The sequence below is a fragment of the Crotalus tigris genome, unplaced genomic scaffold (genome assembly GCF_016545835.1).
Source record: "Crotalus tigris isolate CLP2741 ecotype Arizona unplaced genomic scaffold, ASM1654583v1 scf7180000022970.308977840:1548163, whole genome shotgun sequence".
Taxonomy (NCBI): domain Eukaryota; kingdom Metazoa; phylum Chordata; class Lepidosauria; order Squamata; family Viperidae; genus Crotalus; species Crotalus tigris.
The window spans coordinates 873,320-891,946 of NW_024099557.1; the positions used below are offsets into that span (position 1 = coordinate 873,320).

Here is an 18,627-nt window from a genome sequence, read left to right on the forward strand (position 1 = left end):
TTCCTTCCTTCCTTCCTTCCTTCCTTCCTTCCTTCCTTCCTTCCTTCCTTCCTCCATGTCTTCCTAACCCCTTTCTCCTATCTCTTTCCTTTCCTCTTCTTCCTTCTCCCTTCTTTCCCTATTTCCTCTTTTTCTCCTTCCTTCCTTCCTTCCTTCCTTCCTTCCTTCCTTCCTTCCTTCCTTCCTTCCTTCCTCCATGTCTTCCTAACCCGTTTCTCCTATCTCTTTCCTTTCCTCTTCTTCCTTCTCCCTTCTTTCCCTATTTCCCCCTTTTCTCCTTCCTTCCTTTTTCCATCTCTTTCTCCTTCCCTCCCACCTTTCTCTATGTGTCACTGGTTGCTTTAACCACTTTCCCCCCCTCTCTCTTTCTGCCTCTGTTCTCTCCATCCCCATCCCTATCAGCTACACTCACCAGTAATGGTTGCATGGTTGACATTCTCTGGCTGATACTGCCAGTGTGGGTCTCCCCCTTCCTTCTCGGGCAGCTTGTTCCACTCCAGAACAAAGTCCATCTTTGGGGTGCTGGGAAGAGACCACTGCAAGTGGAGGGAGTGGTCTCCTGCCGAAGACGCCAGGATGGATAGAGAAGGTGGGGCTAGAGATTAAAAAAAAAGAGGAAGCAATAATAGAATATAGTGCAGTGATGGCGAACCTTTTAGAGACCGAGTGCCCCAAACCCACCCCCCACCCCCATCCCCGCTCCACCCTGCCCACTGGGCCACCCACCACCTCCACGGCCCGCCACAGATCACAGCAGTGCGATGGCGACCATGCCCTCCGCCTGTGCCCCGCAGCATCCAAGGGTGGAATCTTGTCCCCGCTGTCCGGCTACCATGTCCTTGGCTGGGCTGCTTCGCGTGGGCTGCGCCCGGGGGCGACTCTCCTCCGAGGGGACTACTGGTGAGGAGGAGGCCGTGGGAGGAGGCGGGGCTGGGGCAACAGTGATTGTGCCCACAGAGAGGGCTCCGAGTGCCGCCTCTGGCACGCGTGCCACAGGTTCGCCATCATTGATATAGTGTTTCTCAACCTTATCAACTTTAAGACGAGTGGACTTCAACTCCCAGAACTCCCCAGAAGCGTTGCTGGCTGGGGAATTCTGGGAGTTGAAGTCCATGCGTCTTAAAGTGCCCAAGGTTGAGAAACATTGATTTTTTGTATCGTTTTAATGTTGCCTTAGAGCCTCTTGATGCGGGTGAAGAAGGAGAGTGCAAAAGTTGGCTTGAAACTTAACATTAAGAAAGCCAAGATCATGGCATCCGGCTCCCTCAATTCCTGGCAAATACATGGGGAAGAAATGGAGGTAGTGACAGATTTTATTTTCCTGGGCTCCAAGATCACCGCAGATGGGGACTTCAGGCAAGAAATTAAAAGATGTTTACTCCTGGGGAAAGCTATGGCAAATCTAGACAGCATACTAAAAAGCAGAGACATCACCCTGCCAACAAAAGTGCGTATAGTCCAGGCCATGGTTTCCCCAGTTGCAATGTATGGCTGTGACAGTTGGACCATAAGAAAGGCTGAATGCCAAAGAATGGAGGCCTTTGAACTATGGTGCTGGAGAAGACTCCTCTGAGTCCCCTGGACTGCAAGGCGTTCAAACCGGTCAGTCCTAGAGGAGATCAACCCTGACTGCTCTTTAGAAGGCCAGATCCTGAAGTGGAAACTCAAATACTTTGGTCACCTAACAAGAAGGAAGGACTCACTGGAGAAGGGCCTAATGCTGGGAAAGATTGAGGGCAATAGAAGAAGGAGACGACAGAGAATGAGATGGCTGGATGGAGTCACTGAAGCAGTAGGTGTGAACTTAAATGGACTCCAGAAGATGGTAGAGGACAGGAAGAGCTGGAGGAACGTTGTCCAGGGGGTCGCGATGGGTCGGACACGACTTCGCAATTAACAACAACAACAACAACAATGTTGCCTTCTGGTTCTCCCGTTGATCAAGGACGGAGAAAGAGGGACCAAACGCAATTGCCCTTCCTCCCCAAATATACCTCTGCGGAAGCATCTTTTCCAATTTTTTTGCTACCCGCAAAAAACATTTAAACAATTTTTTTTTGATAACAACACCTGAAAATCTCACCTTCCAAGTTAGGGAATGGGGGGATCACCAGCTTGGTTGCAGGGGAGATGCCGACCGTATTTTTGGCGGTGAGATAGAAGGCGAATTCTTCGCTGGCTGGGAGGAGCAGACGACACTGGAGGTGGTGAGTGATGCATTTGGGTACCAGGGGCTCCCCTTTTCTCTGAGAGTAGAGACTGTACCCCAAAATCTCACCGTTGGCTTCCTTGGGCTTCAAGGGCTAGCAGGATAAATGAAAAGACGAGGCCTGTGATCAGCTTTCAGGAGAGAAGAAGACTAAGATAAGGAATGAAAAAGGGAAAAGCTCGTATACTACCCCAAAGGGGAACTAAGGAAACCCATGCAAGAAAAAAAAATATATGTTTGCATATTTTACAGTATATATTTCAGTTGCATTGAGGTTTATATGTCTAGTGTCAACGCTGTTGATATTGAATATTCTTGCTTTGACAAAATATGCAGAACTGTCTGGTATTTTTAGAGTTAAATTCAGATGACAGAACTCTCTCTAGAATGGAAGATTGGAAAGGGATCATCTGATCCCAGCCCTTCCCAGGGCAGGAATTCATCCTTAGAGCGTCCTCAACGGAGGTCCATTTAGTCTTTATTTAAAGATATTTTCAGAATCCAGTCTTCCTGCCCTACTCTTAAAACCAATCTTGTTGATTGATTATGTGCCATCAACTTGGTCTTGACTCTTAGCAATCACAGAGTTAGATTTGTCTCCATGGAAACATGACTTACTAGTTTGAATTTATTCTAGTACCGGTGTCAACGCTGCTAATATTGAATATTCTTGCTTTGACAAAATATGCAGAACTGTTTGGTATTTTTAGAGTTAGTTCAGATGACAGAGAAAAGGGAGGGGAAATAACAAAAGCCCGGGAAAAGGAACAGGAAGTGAATCTCTGCCCTCTGGGTTAATTGGAAGATGTGACTTGTGACTGCAAGATAAGGGAGGGGTTTAGCAAGAAAAGTTAGATGCCAACAAGAGGAATTCAGAGTCTGGCATAAACCTCCATGATGTGCCGTCAATTTGTAACACTGGTAATAAAGGCTTTGGGATAGACATGCCTGGAAGTTCTTTGAAGTGTTTCATTAGTCGGAACCATGACATCTAGTTTAATGAAGTATGTCTAGTTTAATAAAGAGAGGAACGAGGGGGGACATGATAGCAGTCTTCCAATATCTCAGGGAGGTAGGGAGTCAAGCTATTCTCCAAAGCGCCTGAAGGCAGGACAAGAAACAACAGATGGAAACTAATCAAGGAGAGAGGCAACCTAGAACTAAGGAGAAACTTCCTGACAGTGAGAACAATTAATCAGTGGAACGACCTGCCTCCAGACATTGTGAATGTTCCATCACCGGAATCTTTTAAGAAGAGACTGGACAACCATTTATCTGAAATGGTATAGGGCAGGGGGTGGCAATCTTGGCTCTTTTATGACTCGTGGACTTCAACTCCCAGAATTCCTGAGCCAGCATGGCTCAGCTTGGAAACCTCCCTTCCAACCCTATTATGTTGTTGTTGTTGTTAATTGCGAAGTCATGTCCGACCCATCGCGACCCCATGGACAATGTTCCTCCAGGTCTTCCTGTCCTCTACCATCTTCTGGAGTCCATTTAAGTTCACACCTACTGCTTCAGTGACTCCATCCAGCCATCTCATTCTCTGTCGTCCCCTTCTATTGCCCTCAATCTTTCCCAGCATTAGGTCCTTCTCCAGTGAGTCCTTCCTTCTCATTAGGAGGCCAAAGTATTTGAGTTTCAACTTCAAGATCTGGCCTTCTAAAGAGCAGTCGGGGTTGATCTCTTCTAGGACTGACCGGTTTGAACGCCTTGCAGTCCAAGGGACTCGCAGGAGTCTTCTCCAGCACCATAGTTCAAAGGCCTCAATTCTTTTGCGCTCAGCCTTTCTTATGGTCCAACTTTCACAGCCATACATTGCAACTGGGAAAACCATGGCCTGGACTATACGCACTTTTGTTGGCAGGGTGATGTCTCTGCTTTTTAGTATGCTGTCTAGATTTGCCATAGCTTTCCTCCCCAGGAGCAAGCGTCTTTTAATTTCTTGGCTGCAGTCCCCATCTGAGGTGATCTTGGAGCCCAGAAAAATAAAATCTGTCACTACCTCCATTTCTTCCCCATCTATTGGCCAGGAATTAAGAGGGCCGGATGCCATGATTTTGGTTTTCTTAATGTTAAGTTTCAAGCCAACTTTTGCACTCTCCTTCTTCACCCGCATCAAGAGGCTCTTTAGTTCCTTTTCACTTTCTGCCATTAGCGTGGTATCATCTGCATATCTTAGGTTGTTGATATTTCTCCCGGCAATCTTAATTCCAACTTTTGTTTCATCTAGCCCTGCCTTTCTCATGATGTGCTCTGCATATAAGTTAAATAGGCAGAGCGACAATATACAGCCTTGCCGGACTTCTTTTCCAATTTTGAACCAATCAGTGGTTCCGTGTCCAGTTCTCACGATTGCTTCTTGACCCGCATATAGGTTTCTCAAGAGACAAATAAGATGGTCTGGTATGCCCATCTCTTTAAGAACTTGCCACAATTTGTTGTGATCCACACAATCAAAGGCTTTAGCATAGTCAATGAAGCAGAAGTAGATGTTTTTCTGGAACTCCCTAGCTTTCTCCATGATCCAGCGTATGTTGGCAATTTGATCTCTAGTTCCTCTGCCTCTTCGAAATCCTGCCTGTACTTCTGGTAGTTCTCGATCCACATACTGCTGGAGTCTAGCTTGTAGGATTTTAAGCATAACTTTACTAGCATGTGAAATGAGTGCAATGGTGCGATAGTTTGAACATTCTTTGGCATTGCCTTTCTTTGGAATTGGAATGTAAACTGACCTTTTCCAATCCTGTGGCCACTGTTGAGTTTTCCAAATTTGCTGGCAAATTGAGTGTAGCACTTTTACTGCATCGTCTTTTAAGATTTTGAATAGCTCAGCTGGAATACTGTCACCTCCACTAGCTTTGTTGTTGCTCAGATTTTCTAAGGCCCATTTCATTTCACATTCTAGGATGTCTGGTTCGAGGTCAGTGACCATCTCATTGTGGTTATCTGGGATGTTAAGCTCATTCTTGTATAGTTCTTCTGTGTAGTTTTGCCATCTCTTCTTAATCTCTTCTGCCTCTGTTAGGTCCCTGCCATTTTGGTCCTTTATCATGCCCATCTTTGCATGAAACGTTCCCTTCATATCTCCAATTTTCTTGAAGAGATCTCTGGTCCTCCCTATTCTGTTGTTTTCTTCTATTTCTTTGCACTGTTCATTTAAGAAGGCATTCTTATCTCTTCTAGCTACTCTCTGGAATTCTGCATTCAATTGGGTGTATCTTTCTCTTTCTCCTTTGCCTTTCGCTTCCCTTCTTTCCTCAGCTATTTGCAAAGCTTCCTCAGACAGCCATTTTGCTTTCTTGCATTTCTTTTTCTTTGGGATGGTTTTAGTTGCTACCTCTTGTACAATGTTGCGAACTTCCATCCATAGTTCTTCAGGCACTCTGTCTATCAGATCTAATTCCTTAAATCTATTTGTCACCTCTACTGTATATTCATTAGGAATATGATTTAGTTCATACCTGAGTGGCCTAGTGCTTTTCCCTACTTTTTTTAATTTAAGCCTAAATTTTGCAACGAGAAGCTCATGATCTGAGCCACAGTCAGCTCCTGGTCTTGTTTTTACTGACTGTATAGAGCTTCTCCATCTTTGGCTGCAGAGCACATAGTCAATCTGATTTCTATGTTGGCCGTCTAGTGATGTCCATGTGTAGAGCCGTCTCTTGGGTTGTTGGAAAAGAGTGTTTGTTATGACCATCGTATTCTCTTGACAAAATTCTATCAGCCTGTGCCCTGCTTTATTTTGTACTCCAAGGCCAAACTTGCCTGTTATTCCGGTTATCTTTTGGCTTCCTACCTTAGCATTCCAATCCCCCATGATGATAAGGACATCATTTTTTTGGTGTTAATTCTATAAGGTGCTGTAGGGCTTCATAGAACCGGTCAATTTCATCCTCTTCAGCACCAGTGGTTGGGGCATAGATTTGGACTATTGTGATATTGAATGGTTTGCCTTGGATTCGAATTGAGATCATTCTGTCATTTTGGGGATTGTATCCCAGTATTGCTTTTCCTATTCTTTTATTGACTATGAAGGCTACTCCATTTCTTCTGAGGGATTCTTGCCCACAGTAGTATACCTGATGGTCATCTGAGTTAAATTCACCCATTCCTGTCCATTTTAGTTCGCTGATTCCTAAGATGTCGATGTTCAGTCTTGTCATCTCTTTTTTGACTACGTCTAGCTTGCCTTGATTCATGGATCTTACATTCCAGGTTCCTATGGAGAAAAAATCTTTACAGCATCGGACTTTCCTTTCACCACCAGATATATCCACAGCTGAGCATCCTTTCGGCTTTGGCCCAGTCGCTTCATTCTTTCTGGCGCTATTAGTACTAGCCCTCTGCTCTTCCCCAGTAGCATATTGGACACCTTCCGACCTGAGGGGCTCATCTTCCAGCGTCATATCTTTTTGCCTTTTAGTACTGTCCATGGGGTTTTCATGGCAAAGATACTGGAGTGGTTTGCCATTTCCTTCTCCAGTGGATCACATTTTGTCAGAACTCTCTGCTATGACCTGTCTGTCTTGGGTGGCCCTGCATGGCATAGCTTATAGCTTCATTGAGTTACACAAGCCCCTTCGCCACGACAAGGCAGTAATCCATAAGGGGGAACCCTATTATACTATGTTCTATATTCTATATTTTACGGTTTTGAAAGTGGGCGTGCCATTCCAGATCATCTGAGAGCACAGGAGAAGATCCACCTAAGCCAGTAACTGTCCCTAACCTTGGGCCCCTCAGGCTAAACCAGGGGTAGACAACCTTGGCTCTTTTATGACTCATGGACTTCAACTCCCAGAATTCCTGAGCCAGTGTGAGGGAAACTTTGGCCCCTTCATGACTGGTGGACTTCAACTCCCAGAATTCCTGAGCTAGCATGGCTCAACTTGGAAACCTCTCCTTTTCCCCTCAGCGTGGCTGGCTCAGGAATTCTGGGAGTTGAAGTCCACGAGTCATAAAAGAGCCAAGGTTGCCTACCCCAGTATAGGGTTTCCTGCCTGAGCAGAGGGTTGGACTAGATGACCTCCAAGGTCCCTTCCATTATTATTATTATTATTATTATTATTATTATTATTATTATTACTACTACTACTACTACTACTACTACTACTACTACTACTACTACTATCTCCCAGAATTAGTTGGGAGTTTAAGTCCACAAGTTTTAAAGTTGCCAAGTTTGAAGACCCTTGGTATAGTCATTAAAGTGAATTCAGCTTCCCCCCATTGACTAAGCTAGTCGGAAGCTGGCTGGGAAAGTCACAAATGGTGATCACGTGACACTGGAATTGCTGCAACTATTGTAAAATATACAGTTGCCAAGCGCCCAAATTTTGATCACGATTAACCCTACTGTGACAGTCGTAAGTGAAGATCAGGCATAACTCCCTTTTTTTTCAGTGCGGTTGTAATTTTCGGTGGCTAAACGAACGTTGTATGTTGAGGTCTGCCTATACCAATCGGAAATTGTTATATAAAAAAAACAAACAAGCCTTAAAAGAGATGTCACAGCGCAAGTCACAAAAAAAACACGTTCAGCACCACAAATATAATTACACACATATTTATCCACCGAGGGATAGAGAATTCGAAGAAGCAGCAAGGGCCCAACATAGTCAAAGAGAATAAGTAAGATTCTGCTTGGCTTCTTCCAGATTGAGATAATATGATGCAGATCACGCACTCTTGGTTTGGAAGATAATGCCGTGAAAGATATTTTTTGGACCAAGATCAGCAAACAATGAATGTTGTCAAAATAGGCTTGACTGGGACTGAAGCAATGGGCAAAGAGCAGCTTAGAACAATAGCAGTAAGATCTACTGCAGGAGTGGGGAACAATAGCCTCTTTATGACGTGTGGACTTCAGCTCCCAGAATTCCTCAGCCAGCCATGCTGGCTGGGGAATTCTGGGAATTGAAGTCCACATGTCATAAAAGGACTATTGTTCCCTACCACTAATCTAGTGGATTCACAGGTGATGAAGGAGATGGCAGCAGAAAAGCAAATAAATAATCTTGGTCAATTGGGCAATTTTAATTTGTAACATTTTATTCTATTGTACAGGTCTGGAGGCAAGCTGTTCCACTGGTTAATTGTCCTCACTGTCAGGGAGTTTCTCCTTAATTCCAGGTTGCTTCTCTCGTTGGTCAGTTTCCAACCATTGTTTCTCATCCTTCCCTCTGGTGCTCTGGTGAACAACCTGACTCCCTCTGCCTTGTGGCAGCCCCTCAGATACTGCTATCATGTCTCCCCTATTTCTTCTTTTCTTTAGACTAGCCAAACCCAAGTCCTACCACCGTTCTTTGTATGTTTAAGTCTCCAGGCCTTGGATCATCTTAGTTGCTCTTCTCTGAATTTTTTTCAAACTCCCAACATCTTTTTTATGATATGGTGACCAAAATTGGCTGCTGTATTCCAGGTGTGGCCTTACTAGGGCAGGGGTAGGCAACCTTGGCTCTTTTATGACTGGTGGACTTCAACTCCCAGAATTCCTGAGCCAGCCATGCTGAGGGGAAAGGGAGAGGTTTCCAAGCTGAGCCATGCTGGCTCAGGAATTCTGGGAGTTGAAGTTCATGAGTCATAAAAGAGCCAAGGTTGCTTGCCCCTGGGCTAGGCCTAGACCGCTTTATGACTCATGGACTTCAACTCCCAGAATTCCTGAGCCAGCATGGCTCAGCTTGGAAACCTCTCCCTTTCCCCTCAGCATGCCTGGCTCAGGAATTCTGGGAGTTGAAGTCCACCAGTCATAAAAGAGCCAAGGTTGCCTTTTATGCCACCAGTCATAAAAGAGCCAAGGGGTATGTAAAGCGGTACTAATACTTCGCGTGATCTTGATTCTGTGCCTCTCTTTATACAACCCAGGATTGGATTGGCTTTTTTGGCCACTGCTGCACACTGCTGGCTCATGGTCAAGTGATCGTCCACTGGGACTCCAAGGTCCCTCTCACAGTTGCTGTTTTTAGAATCTGTCAGGAGTTAGATGAGGGTCAGCAGAAATTCCAGGGGGCTGGACTCAGTCCGCTTGTGACTACATAGGGATTCTATGCTGATCCCTCTTTTAACGCCGCCCCCAGTATCTGCCACTCCTCCTACAGCTTGGTGTCTTCTCCTACCTTCCACATCAGGACAACCGCTCTTTCTTTGTCAGCAGTGGGTCTTCCGAGTTTTCTCCAGAACGCTGGCCCTTGGGAAGGAGCTTCAACACCAGCCCCCATTCCAGGTAGAAGAAGAAGAAAAAGGAGAAAGAAACAAATCAATTGAACAGTTTTGGAAGGAGAGACATTTCTAGAAGTTCTGCTGGTCAACATTTCAATCATGAACTCAACTTGGCATTTTTGTAGGGAATGGAGAAAAACCTGGACCAGCCCAGGGTATATTCCCTAAGGATGTGTCAGACACAAAGCCCAGGACCACACCTGAAGTTCCAAGTGAAATGGATTTATTACTAGCCATGCACAGGAATCTATTCAGCTAATGGTGTTCTTTTGGTGCTAGATAAAAGTGAATTGAATTCAATGGGGGGCGGGGTTGAACTTTATGGCTACCTAGGGATTCTAGACTGATTCTTCTTTTGACCCCATCCACTGGTTCTGCCACTCCTCTTACAATATTTTAGATAAGACCAGGGGTCTTCAAACTTGGCCCTTTTATGACTTGTGGACTTCAACTCCCAGAATTCTCCTCAGCATGGTTGGCTGGGAAATTCTGGGAGTTAATTTGCTAAAGATACCAAGTAGGGCAGGGGTCTCCAAACTTGGCCCTTTTATGACTTGTGGACTTCAACTCCCAGAATTCTCCTCCGCATGGCTGGCTGAGGAATTCTGGGAGTCGAAGTCCACAAGTCTTAAAGTTGGGAGACCTGCTCCAGAACATAGGACGGTGGCTATATTTAATGACAAGATTACTTTCCCCCAGTCCATTGTGCTGGCTGGGGAATTCTGAGAGTTGCTTTGCTAAAGATACCAAGTAGAGCAGGGGTCTCCAAACTTGGCCCTTTTATGACTCGTGGACTTCAACTCCCAGAATTCCTCAGGCAGGCACACTGTCTGAGGAATTCTGGGAGTTGAAGTCCACAAGTCATAAAAGGACCAAGTTTGAAGACCCCTGGATAAGACAGTTGTGTCCACATCCAGAGGTCCCCAGGGACCGGTTTTCCCGTGGACTGGAGAGGGTGTGGTTTTGTGTGCTGCCTGCATCTCGTGGATGGGACTTTGCTTGTTTGTGCAGACCGGTTGCTGGCATGACGCGGCCCAGTACTGGTCCACGGACCAGGGGTTGGGGACCTCTGTCCACATCTTCTGATACAATCAAGCCTGGTGATTTGCAAGAAAACAACCAGGGTTTTTCCCTGGGGGTTCCTAGAGCAGAACATATCTTCTCTGTCTCCGTAAGGTCTTCCAAATAGTCCTCCACTTACGACCATACATTTAGTGACTCTTCACAGTTACAAAGGCATGGGGGAAAAAAAAGTGACTTACAACCGGTGCTTGTGTTTACAAGCCTTGTGTCATCCTTACAATCCGTGTGGTCCAAATTCGGGCACTTGGCAACTGGCATGATTGATGATGGTTGACAGTGTCCTGAGTCAGGTGATCATCTTTGGTAATCTTCTCAGCTGGTTTCCGACAAGCCAAGTCAATGAGGGCAGCTGGATTTTGCCTTAACGGCCACACGATTAGTTTAACGATGGCAGCGATTTGTTTAACAACGCTGGCCAAAAAGTCATAAAAATCAGGGCGGACTCCCTTAAGAACTGCCTTGCTTAGCAATGGAAAAAAAATCTGGTCCCTGATCGTGGTCGTAAGTCGAGGATTATTTGAAGTTCCTGGCTGAGGCAACATCTCATTGTATTGCCTAATGAAAGCAACGGCTCCAGGGGAGCTCTCCAAGGTGCTGATTTCCTTGCCCACATTTATAAACATGACTGTGCATGAAGATTGGGTCATTTTGGATGGCTGCGGCCGCCGCTGTGTGCAACGTTCTAGGAAAAACTAAGAGCTTCTCGAAGCTATCAATCAAATCGTTGGAATGGGCGAGAACTATCCATTCAGCATTTCAAGTAGGGAGGACTTCAGAGAACAATTAATCAGTGGAATGGGTTGCCACCAGAAGCTGTGGGTGCTCCATCGTGGGAGGTTTTGAAGAAAAGATTAGACAGCCGTTTGTCTGAAATGGTACTATAGGGTTTCCTGCTTGAGCAGGGGGCTGGACTAGGAGACCTCCAAGGGCCCTTCCAAGTCGGATATTCTGTTACTCGGATGCCTTAAGCCAGTGGTTCTCAACCTTTTTAATGCTGTGACCCCCAACCGGTCATAAGTCAAGGACTACTCAACCAGTCGTAAGTCGAGGACTACTCAACTGGTGCAGCACCGTTTGCAGAATGGGACTTTTGGCAGGCTCAGCAGGGCAGAGACAGCCTGGACAATTCCTATTGGCTTTTGAAAGCCAAGAGAATTAGACTCTATTCTATTCTCTTGCAAGGCAGCGATGGGGGAACACCATTACGTCAGCTAAAAATAACTGAATTCCCATACCTGCTGGAAGGGTCCTTGCAACTTTCTCCAAACTCCAGTCGCTCCAAAAGGGATCTCCATCACTTTGGATAGCAGAAGTGTGCAGATATTTTGCCCGTACTTGGACAGAGTAGTTGGTAAAGGGGAACAGCCCACAGATGTTTGCAGAAATTGGTCCATTCTCTACTGCTGTAAAGTTTACCTGTGTAAATAATAGGAAGGTTAAAGAATAGAATAGAATAGAATAGAATAGAATAGAATTACAGAATATAATAGAATAGAGTAGAGAAGAGTAGAGTAGAATAGAATAGAATAGAATAGAATAGAATAGAATAGAATAGAATAGAATAGAATAGAATGGAATGGAATGGAATGGAATGGAATGGAATGGAATGGAATGGAATGGAATGGAATAGAATTACAGAATAGAGTAGAGTAGAGTAGAGTAGAGTAGAGTAGAGTAGAATAGAATAGAATAGAATAGAATAGAATAGAATAGAATAGAATAGAATAGAATAGAGTAGACTAGAGTACAGTAGAATAGAATGGAACGGAATGGAATGGAATAGAATAAAATAGGAGCTGGAAGGGACCATGGAGGTCATCTAGTCCAGCCCCCTGCTCAAGCATGACAACCTACACCATCTCGGCAGGTGATTGTCTAGTCTTTTCTTAAAGATCTCCAGTGATCTCCAGTATTCAAATGTTTGACCTCATATTCATTAGAGCTATGGGTCCCAACCTTTGCAGCTTGGTGGCCTAGCTGGGGGGAGGGAGGAGAGGGGAACCCACCACGCTAGTTGTGGGCTGGCGTGCAGGCACGCACACCGCTCAATTTGCACGTGTATGTGCACGTGCATACCGGCCCGCCACTCGCGCGAGTCAAGCTTGTGCGACCCGGTTCTGAATGAGCCACAGCCCGGCGGGTTGGGGACCCCTGCATTAGAATTTAAAGCGAGACCTTGCAGTGGAAATTGATCTAAATCAGTGGTTCTCAACCTTTTTAATGCCGCGACCCCAACCGATTTGAGGACTACCCAACCGGTCGTAAGTTGAGGACTTTCCCTGCCTGGGAGCACCGCGCATGCGTGGTGCCGCCCCCTGCGTCGGCCAAGGCGTAGCTGGCAAGCGGCAGAGATGGCGCAGGCCAACCACCGGCTGGGTTATCAACTGGCTCAGCCCAAGGGAGGTAAGGCACCTGCTGGGCCCCATGCACGCCAGCAACCCTCCCTGTGCCCGCTGGCCTCCCACCTTCCACCCCTGGCCCTCTTTTACTCACATTTTTAGTAGTTGCTCAGCAGGGAGGGGTGGAAACTTCCAGACAGCTCGCCTTCGCTGCAGACAACTTGCAGCACTGTTTGCAGAATGGGACTTTTGGTAGGCTCAGCAGGGCAGAGACAGCCTAGACAATTCCTATTGGCTTTTGAAAGCCAATAGAATTAGACTCTATTCAAGAGAGTCTATTCTATTGGCTTTCAAAAGCCAATAGAATAAAAGGGAATAGCACAGCTAAGGAAAAGGGGGGAAAAATGGCGGACTGCATTGTTTGGCGACCCCCGTGAAATGGTCATTCGACCCCAAATGGGGTCCCGACCCACAGGTTGAGAACCACTGCTCTAAATGCAGGTAGCCTTTGACTTCACAACCATTCATTTAGTGACCATTTGAAATAAGAATGGCGCTGGAAAAAAAGGGACTTATGACCATTTTTCACACTGATGACCGTTGCAGCATAGCCAGGTGATCAAAATTCAGACTCTTGGCCACCTGGCATGTATTTATGATGGTCGCAGCTTTCGAGGGAGGGGTGGTCACGCGATCCCCTTTTGTGACCTTCTGACAAGCAAAATCAATGGGGGGGGGGTAAGCCGGATTCACTTAACAACTGAGCTACTAACTTAACAACTGCAGTGACTCGCTTAACAACTGCAGCACGAAAGGTCGTAAAATGGGGCAAAACTCACTTAACTCACTTAGCCATGGAAATTTGGGGCTCAATTGTGGTCGTAAGTCGGGGAATGCCTGCAACCCACTGGACTGCATTCCTTGACTTATGACCACAACTGAAGCAGTTTGGCACTTACCTGCAGGCAAGACAACTCTACTAAGTCACAGTACTGGATCTGATACTGGGCCTCCGTGGGTGATATCAGCTCATCCCCAGGCAGGTTCCATTGTAGCTGGAGGCAGCGGCTTTGGCGTGCAACCACGTTCAATGCTGGTGGACTCAGTTTCACTAGGAAAAGCAATGGGAAGAAGGCCCAGCGTCAGAGCATGCACAGTCTTATTGCGCTGAGATAACCCAAGAGTAAACACAGTAAACAGTGGTCTATATTAAATGGTGGTTTTATATTACACTACCTACTATCTACGATATACACTAGGACACGGGTCGGCAACCTGCGGCTCTGGAGCCGTATGTAACTCTTTGAGCCTTCTTCTGCAGCTCCCAGCCTCCTCTGCCATTTGCAGAGAGACAGAGACAGAGAGAGGCACTTGCGCTCCCCCATCCCCGTGTGTGTGTGTTTGTGTGTGTGTAAAAAAGAGAGTGGCCTCATGCTGTTCCCATGAGCTGACAAGCTTATTGGGCAAGGCTCCTCCCTTTGCTCCTTCTCTGCAGGAAACAGGAAGTAGGAAGGGCAGGAGAGAGCCAGCCCAATAATGTGTGTCAGCTTGTTGGAGAAGAGCCTGAAGCCAGCTTGCCAGGTGAGCAGAAGATCAGAGAGAGGGAGAGGGGGGGGGCAGAGAGAGAGAGAAAGAGAGAGGAAAGAGAAAGAGAGAAGGGGGAGAGGAAAGAGAGAGGCGGAGAGGAAAGAGAGAGAGATAGAAAAGAGAGAGAAGGGGGAGAGGAAAGAGAGAGGAGGAGAGGAAAAAGAGAGAGAGAGGAAAGAGAAAGAGAGAGGGGGGTAAGAGGAAAGAGCAAGAGAGAAAGAGAGAGGGAGAGAGAGAGAAAAGAGAGAAAGAGAGAGGAAAGAGAGAGAGAGAAAGAGAGAGGGAGAGGAAAGAGAGAGAGAGAGAAAGAGAGAGAGGAAAGAGAGAAAAAGTGAGAGAAAGAGAGAGAGAGAGGGAGAAGAAAGATAGAAAGAGAGAGGGGGGGAGAGGAGAGAGAGAGAGAACCCATGCACAGCAGCCTCTATTTCTTTTTAATACTCTTCAATCAAGCTCCCCCCCTTGTATGCGTGTGTGCATGCACATGCGCATGCGCGCACACACAAGTTTTGTGGCTTCCAGTGTTTTCTTTTCTCTGGGAAACGGGTCCAAATGGCTCTTGAGTGTTTAAGGTTGCAGACCCCTGCACTAGGAACAAAATACATACATGTGGTAATATAGCAAACTCCAATACACAGCAGTTACAGCAGAAAATGGATGAGAGAGAGAGAGAGAGAGAGAGAGAGAGAGAGAGAGAGAGAGACTCCAACAAAGCCTTCCCCTTTATACTCAAGCTGTTAAAGAGATGCAGACCCTGCTTGCTCTTAAAGAGACAAGACCCTGCTGAGTCATTCCTATCTTTGCACCATCCGCAGACCCTGCTTGCTCTTAAAGAGACACAGACCCTGCTGAGTCATTCCTATCTTTGCACCACCCGCCTAACATTACATTACATCATTACATAAGCTGTTTAGCTATTAAATTAATACCTTGACACAGAGTTATAAGGACTGAGCTCTTTTATACCTCAAAAAAACAAGGTTGTAGAGATTTCACCAGTCTTCCTGGGAGGAAGCCCTACAGATGCAGATAGTCCTCAACTTACAACAATTCATTTAGTGACTGTTCAAAGTTACAGCAGCACTGAAAAAACGCGACCGTTTTTCACATGACGGTTGCAGCATCCCCAAAATTGTGTGATCAAAATCCAGGCCCTTGGCAACTGATTCATATTTATGATGGTCGCAGTGTCCCGGGGTCGTGTGATCATCTTTTGTGACCTTCTGACAATGGGGGAAGCCAGATACACTTAACAGCTGGGTTACTAACTTAACAAAGGCAGTGATTCACTTAACAAATGTGGCAAGGAAGGTCGTGAAATGGGGCAAAATTCACTTCTTTCTTCGCTTAGCAACAGAAATTTGGGGCTCAATTGTGGTCGTACGTCGAGGACTACTTGTATATAACAACAACAACAACAACAATAATAAAGTTGGAAGGGACCTTGGAGGTCATCTAGTCCAACCCCCTGCTCAGGCAGGAAACCCTATAGCATTTCAGATAAATTTCAGACTATAACTCCTGTTGTCCTGCTGGGTACAAGAGCTGAAACTGAAGAATTGAAGTTTGGACTTGGCACCCCATTGGCAATAATAATAATAATGATGATGATGATGATGGAAGGGACCTTGGAGGTCATCTAGTCCAACCCCCTGCTTTAATGCTTGAGTGCCGGGTTGAAGAGAGCTGGGTTTGAATCTATACAATTTCACAAGGTTCAAGCATGAAAACGAAGAGTTCAGCGGCTCCTTGGAATGATTTCAGACATAAGGGTGTAGGAGTACACAACCTCTACACAATGGTGCTGTTTCTACAAGGGCAGGCTAAAGGAGTTGGGAGGGAGAGTTGTAAAAAGACAGAGAAGAGCTGGAAGGAAATTGGAGGCAACATCCACACGGTTTTAGCCTTGTACAGGAAGAGGAACCCCGACCTCACTTGTTCACTCATTTGATTTATATTTTGGCCTGGCACACTTGAGAGATTCTTGATTTGATAAGCAGACAGAGTGAGCATTAAAATGCCAGGTTCAAAGCACGGAGGAGGAGGAGAGGAAGAGGAGCTAGAAGTGGAGAAGGAGCCAGAGGAGGAAGAGAAGGAGAAGAATGAGGAGAAGCCATAGAAGGAGAAGAGAAGAAGAAGAAGGAGAGGAAGGAGGAGGAGAAGCCATAGAGGGAGGAGGAGGAAGAAAAGGAGAAGGAGGAAGGAGGAGAAGCCATAGAAGAAGGAGGAAGAGGAGGAGAAGTAGTAGTAGGAGAAGCCATAGAAGGAGAAGGAGGGAGGGAGGAGGAGAAGGGGAGGAAGGAGGAGAAGCCATAGAAGGAGAAGAAGGGGACGGAGGGAGGAGGAGGAAGAGAAGGAAGAGGAGAAGCCAGATAATGAGAAGCAGGAGAAGGACAAGCTACAGAAGGAGAAGCTAGAGGTCATACGGGCAAGGATCAATCATGGACCTACTAGGACTACCTGTCCCAGGTGAGCCCAATTTCCCTCTCTTCCCCTTGGCTTACCAATGCTCATTCCATGGAGGCACCTCTCCAAGGAATCAGTCCGCAGCTGCTGGTTCTGTGCAATTAATCTGATCTTGTAGAAAGCAAAGAGGTTCTCCACTGGAACGCCGCACCAATGTTCTCCTGGATCAGCCACGCAATTCTTGGGGAGGCCAAAGTCTCTTTGGCAGCGTCCAGCTTCCCTGGGAAAAAGAAACCAGCAATATTAATAATAATAATAATAATAATAATATCGCTAAAATTTATTTTAAATTGTTAAATTGAATTGTTAAATTGTCCCGCGGCAAGCTGGCTGTGGAGAATTGTCCCATTCCAAAACCAGCCCTACGATGGACTCAATGTTTGCTTAAGGACCAGTGCAAAAGGAGATCATAAAATCAGGTCAGTCAGCCACGTGACCGCCTCACTTTGCTACCCCCGTGATTTAAATCCAGAATGGGCAGGTTCCGTTACCATCATAATTTGAGGACTATCTGTAGTTGGACACAAGTAACAGGCCAGAGAAAATGTACTTAAATGTCATTCTAGTATCATTTTGAACAGGGGTCCCCAACCCCTGGGTTGTGGCCCACAACCGGGTTGTGGCCTATTTGGAACTGGGTGTTCTGTCCCACTTCTCACACTTTCCCTTTTATTAGGCAGCCAAGGCGTGGCTTCCTAATGCCTTCTCCTTTGCCTTTGGAGCCGCCCCATTGCATTCCTCTGTCCTACTCTCTTCTCTTGCCGGCACTTTCATGCATCCTGGATTTGTCCCAACTGTTCTTCATCACTGTCCAACTCAGACTTCCAGCACAGCTGTGTCACAGTCCGAGCGCGAGTAGAGGGGCCAGGCTCCTCATCCGACTGTAAGTCTTGGAGCTCCTGAAAGACTTCCTCTGACTCTGATGTCACTTCAGGCCCCTCCTCCTCCTCCTCTGATTCCTCAGACTCAGCTGCCGGGTCCACTAGCGGGCGAGGAATCACTACACTGGGCTGCGGGAGTGGCAGGCCGGCATGCATGCTCATATGCATGCAGCTCAACTGAGCATGTGTGTGTGTGTATATGCCAGGACGCCACTCACATCAGTCGAGCTGCGTGCACATGCGTGAGCATGTCGGCCTGCCGCTCATGTGGCACAGTTTCCCTCTCTCTCCCCCAAGCTACAAAGGTTGGGGACTGCTGATGTAGAACAGGGGACATGATAGCAGTCTTCCAATATCTCAGGAGTTGCCCCAAAGAAGAAGAAGTCAAGCTATTCTCCAAAGCGCCTGAAGGCAGGACAAGAAGCAACGGATGGAAACTAATAACCAAGGAGAGAAGCAACCTAGAACGAAGGAGAAACTTCCTGACAGTGAGAACAATTAACCAGTGGAACAACCTGCCTCCAGAAGCAGTGAATGCTCCAACACTGCAAGTTTTTAAGAAGAGACTGGACAGCAATTTGTTTGAAATGGTATAGAGTTTCCTGCCTGAGCAGGGGATTGGACTTGATGACCTCCAAGGTCCCTTCCAACTTTATTATTATTAATATTATTATTATAACAACATAAAACCTAAAATAACAGAATTGGAAAGAACCCTAGAGGTCTTCTAGTCCAGCCCGCTGCTCAGGCAGGCTGCAAGAAGCTTTGGTTGTCCTCTTTGCACGACACAACTGTGCCTTGCCCATAGCTCCCACCAATAATTTCTTCAAAGGACCCATGAGTA

General features: G+C 46.3%; 1 protein-coding gene across 2 annotated transcripts in view; it reads right to left on the bottom strand.

Annotated features, from left to right (window-relative positions):
• Positions 1–18,627, bottom strand: part of LOC120297063 (granulocyte colony-stimulating factor receptor-like) — a 63,740-nt gene that overhangs the window by 25,910 nt on the left and 19,203 nt on the right. For both annotated transcript variants that reach the window (XM_039319278.1, XM_039319279.1), the window contains exons 4-9: positions 16,941–17,122; positions 13,812–13,963; positions 11,749–11,929; positions 9,328–9,410; positions 2,084–2,303; positions 413–595 (exon numbers count right to left, since the gene is read on the bottom strand). In XM_039319278.1, coding sequence (XP_039175212.1) covers positions 413–595; positions 2,084–2,303; positions 9,328–9,410; positions 11,749–11,929; positions 13,812–13,963; positions 16,941–17,122 — 1,001 coding nt within the window. The remainder of the gene's footprint in view (positions 1–412; positions 596–2,083; positions 2,304–9,327; positions 9,411–11,748; positions 11,930–13,811; positions 13,964–16,940; positions 17,123–18,627) is intronic.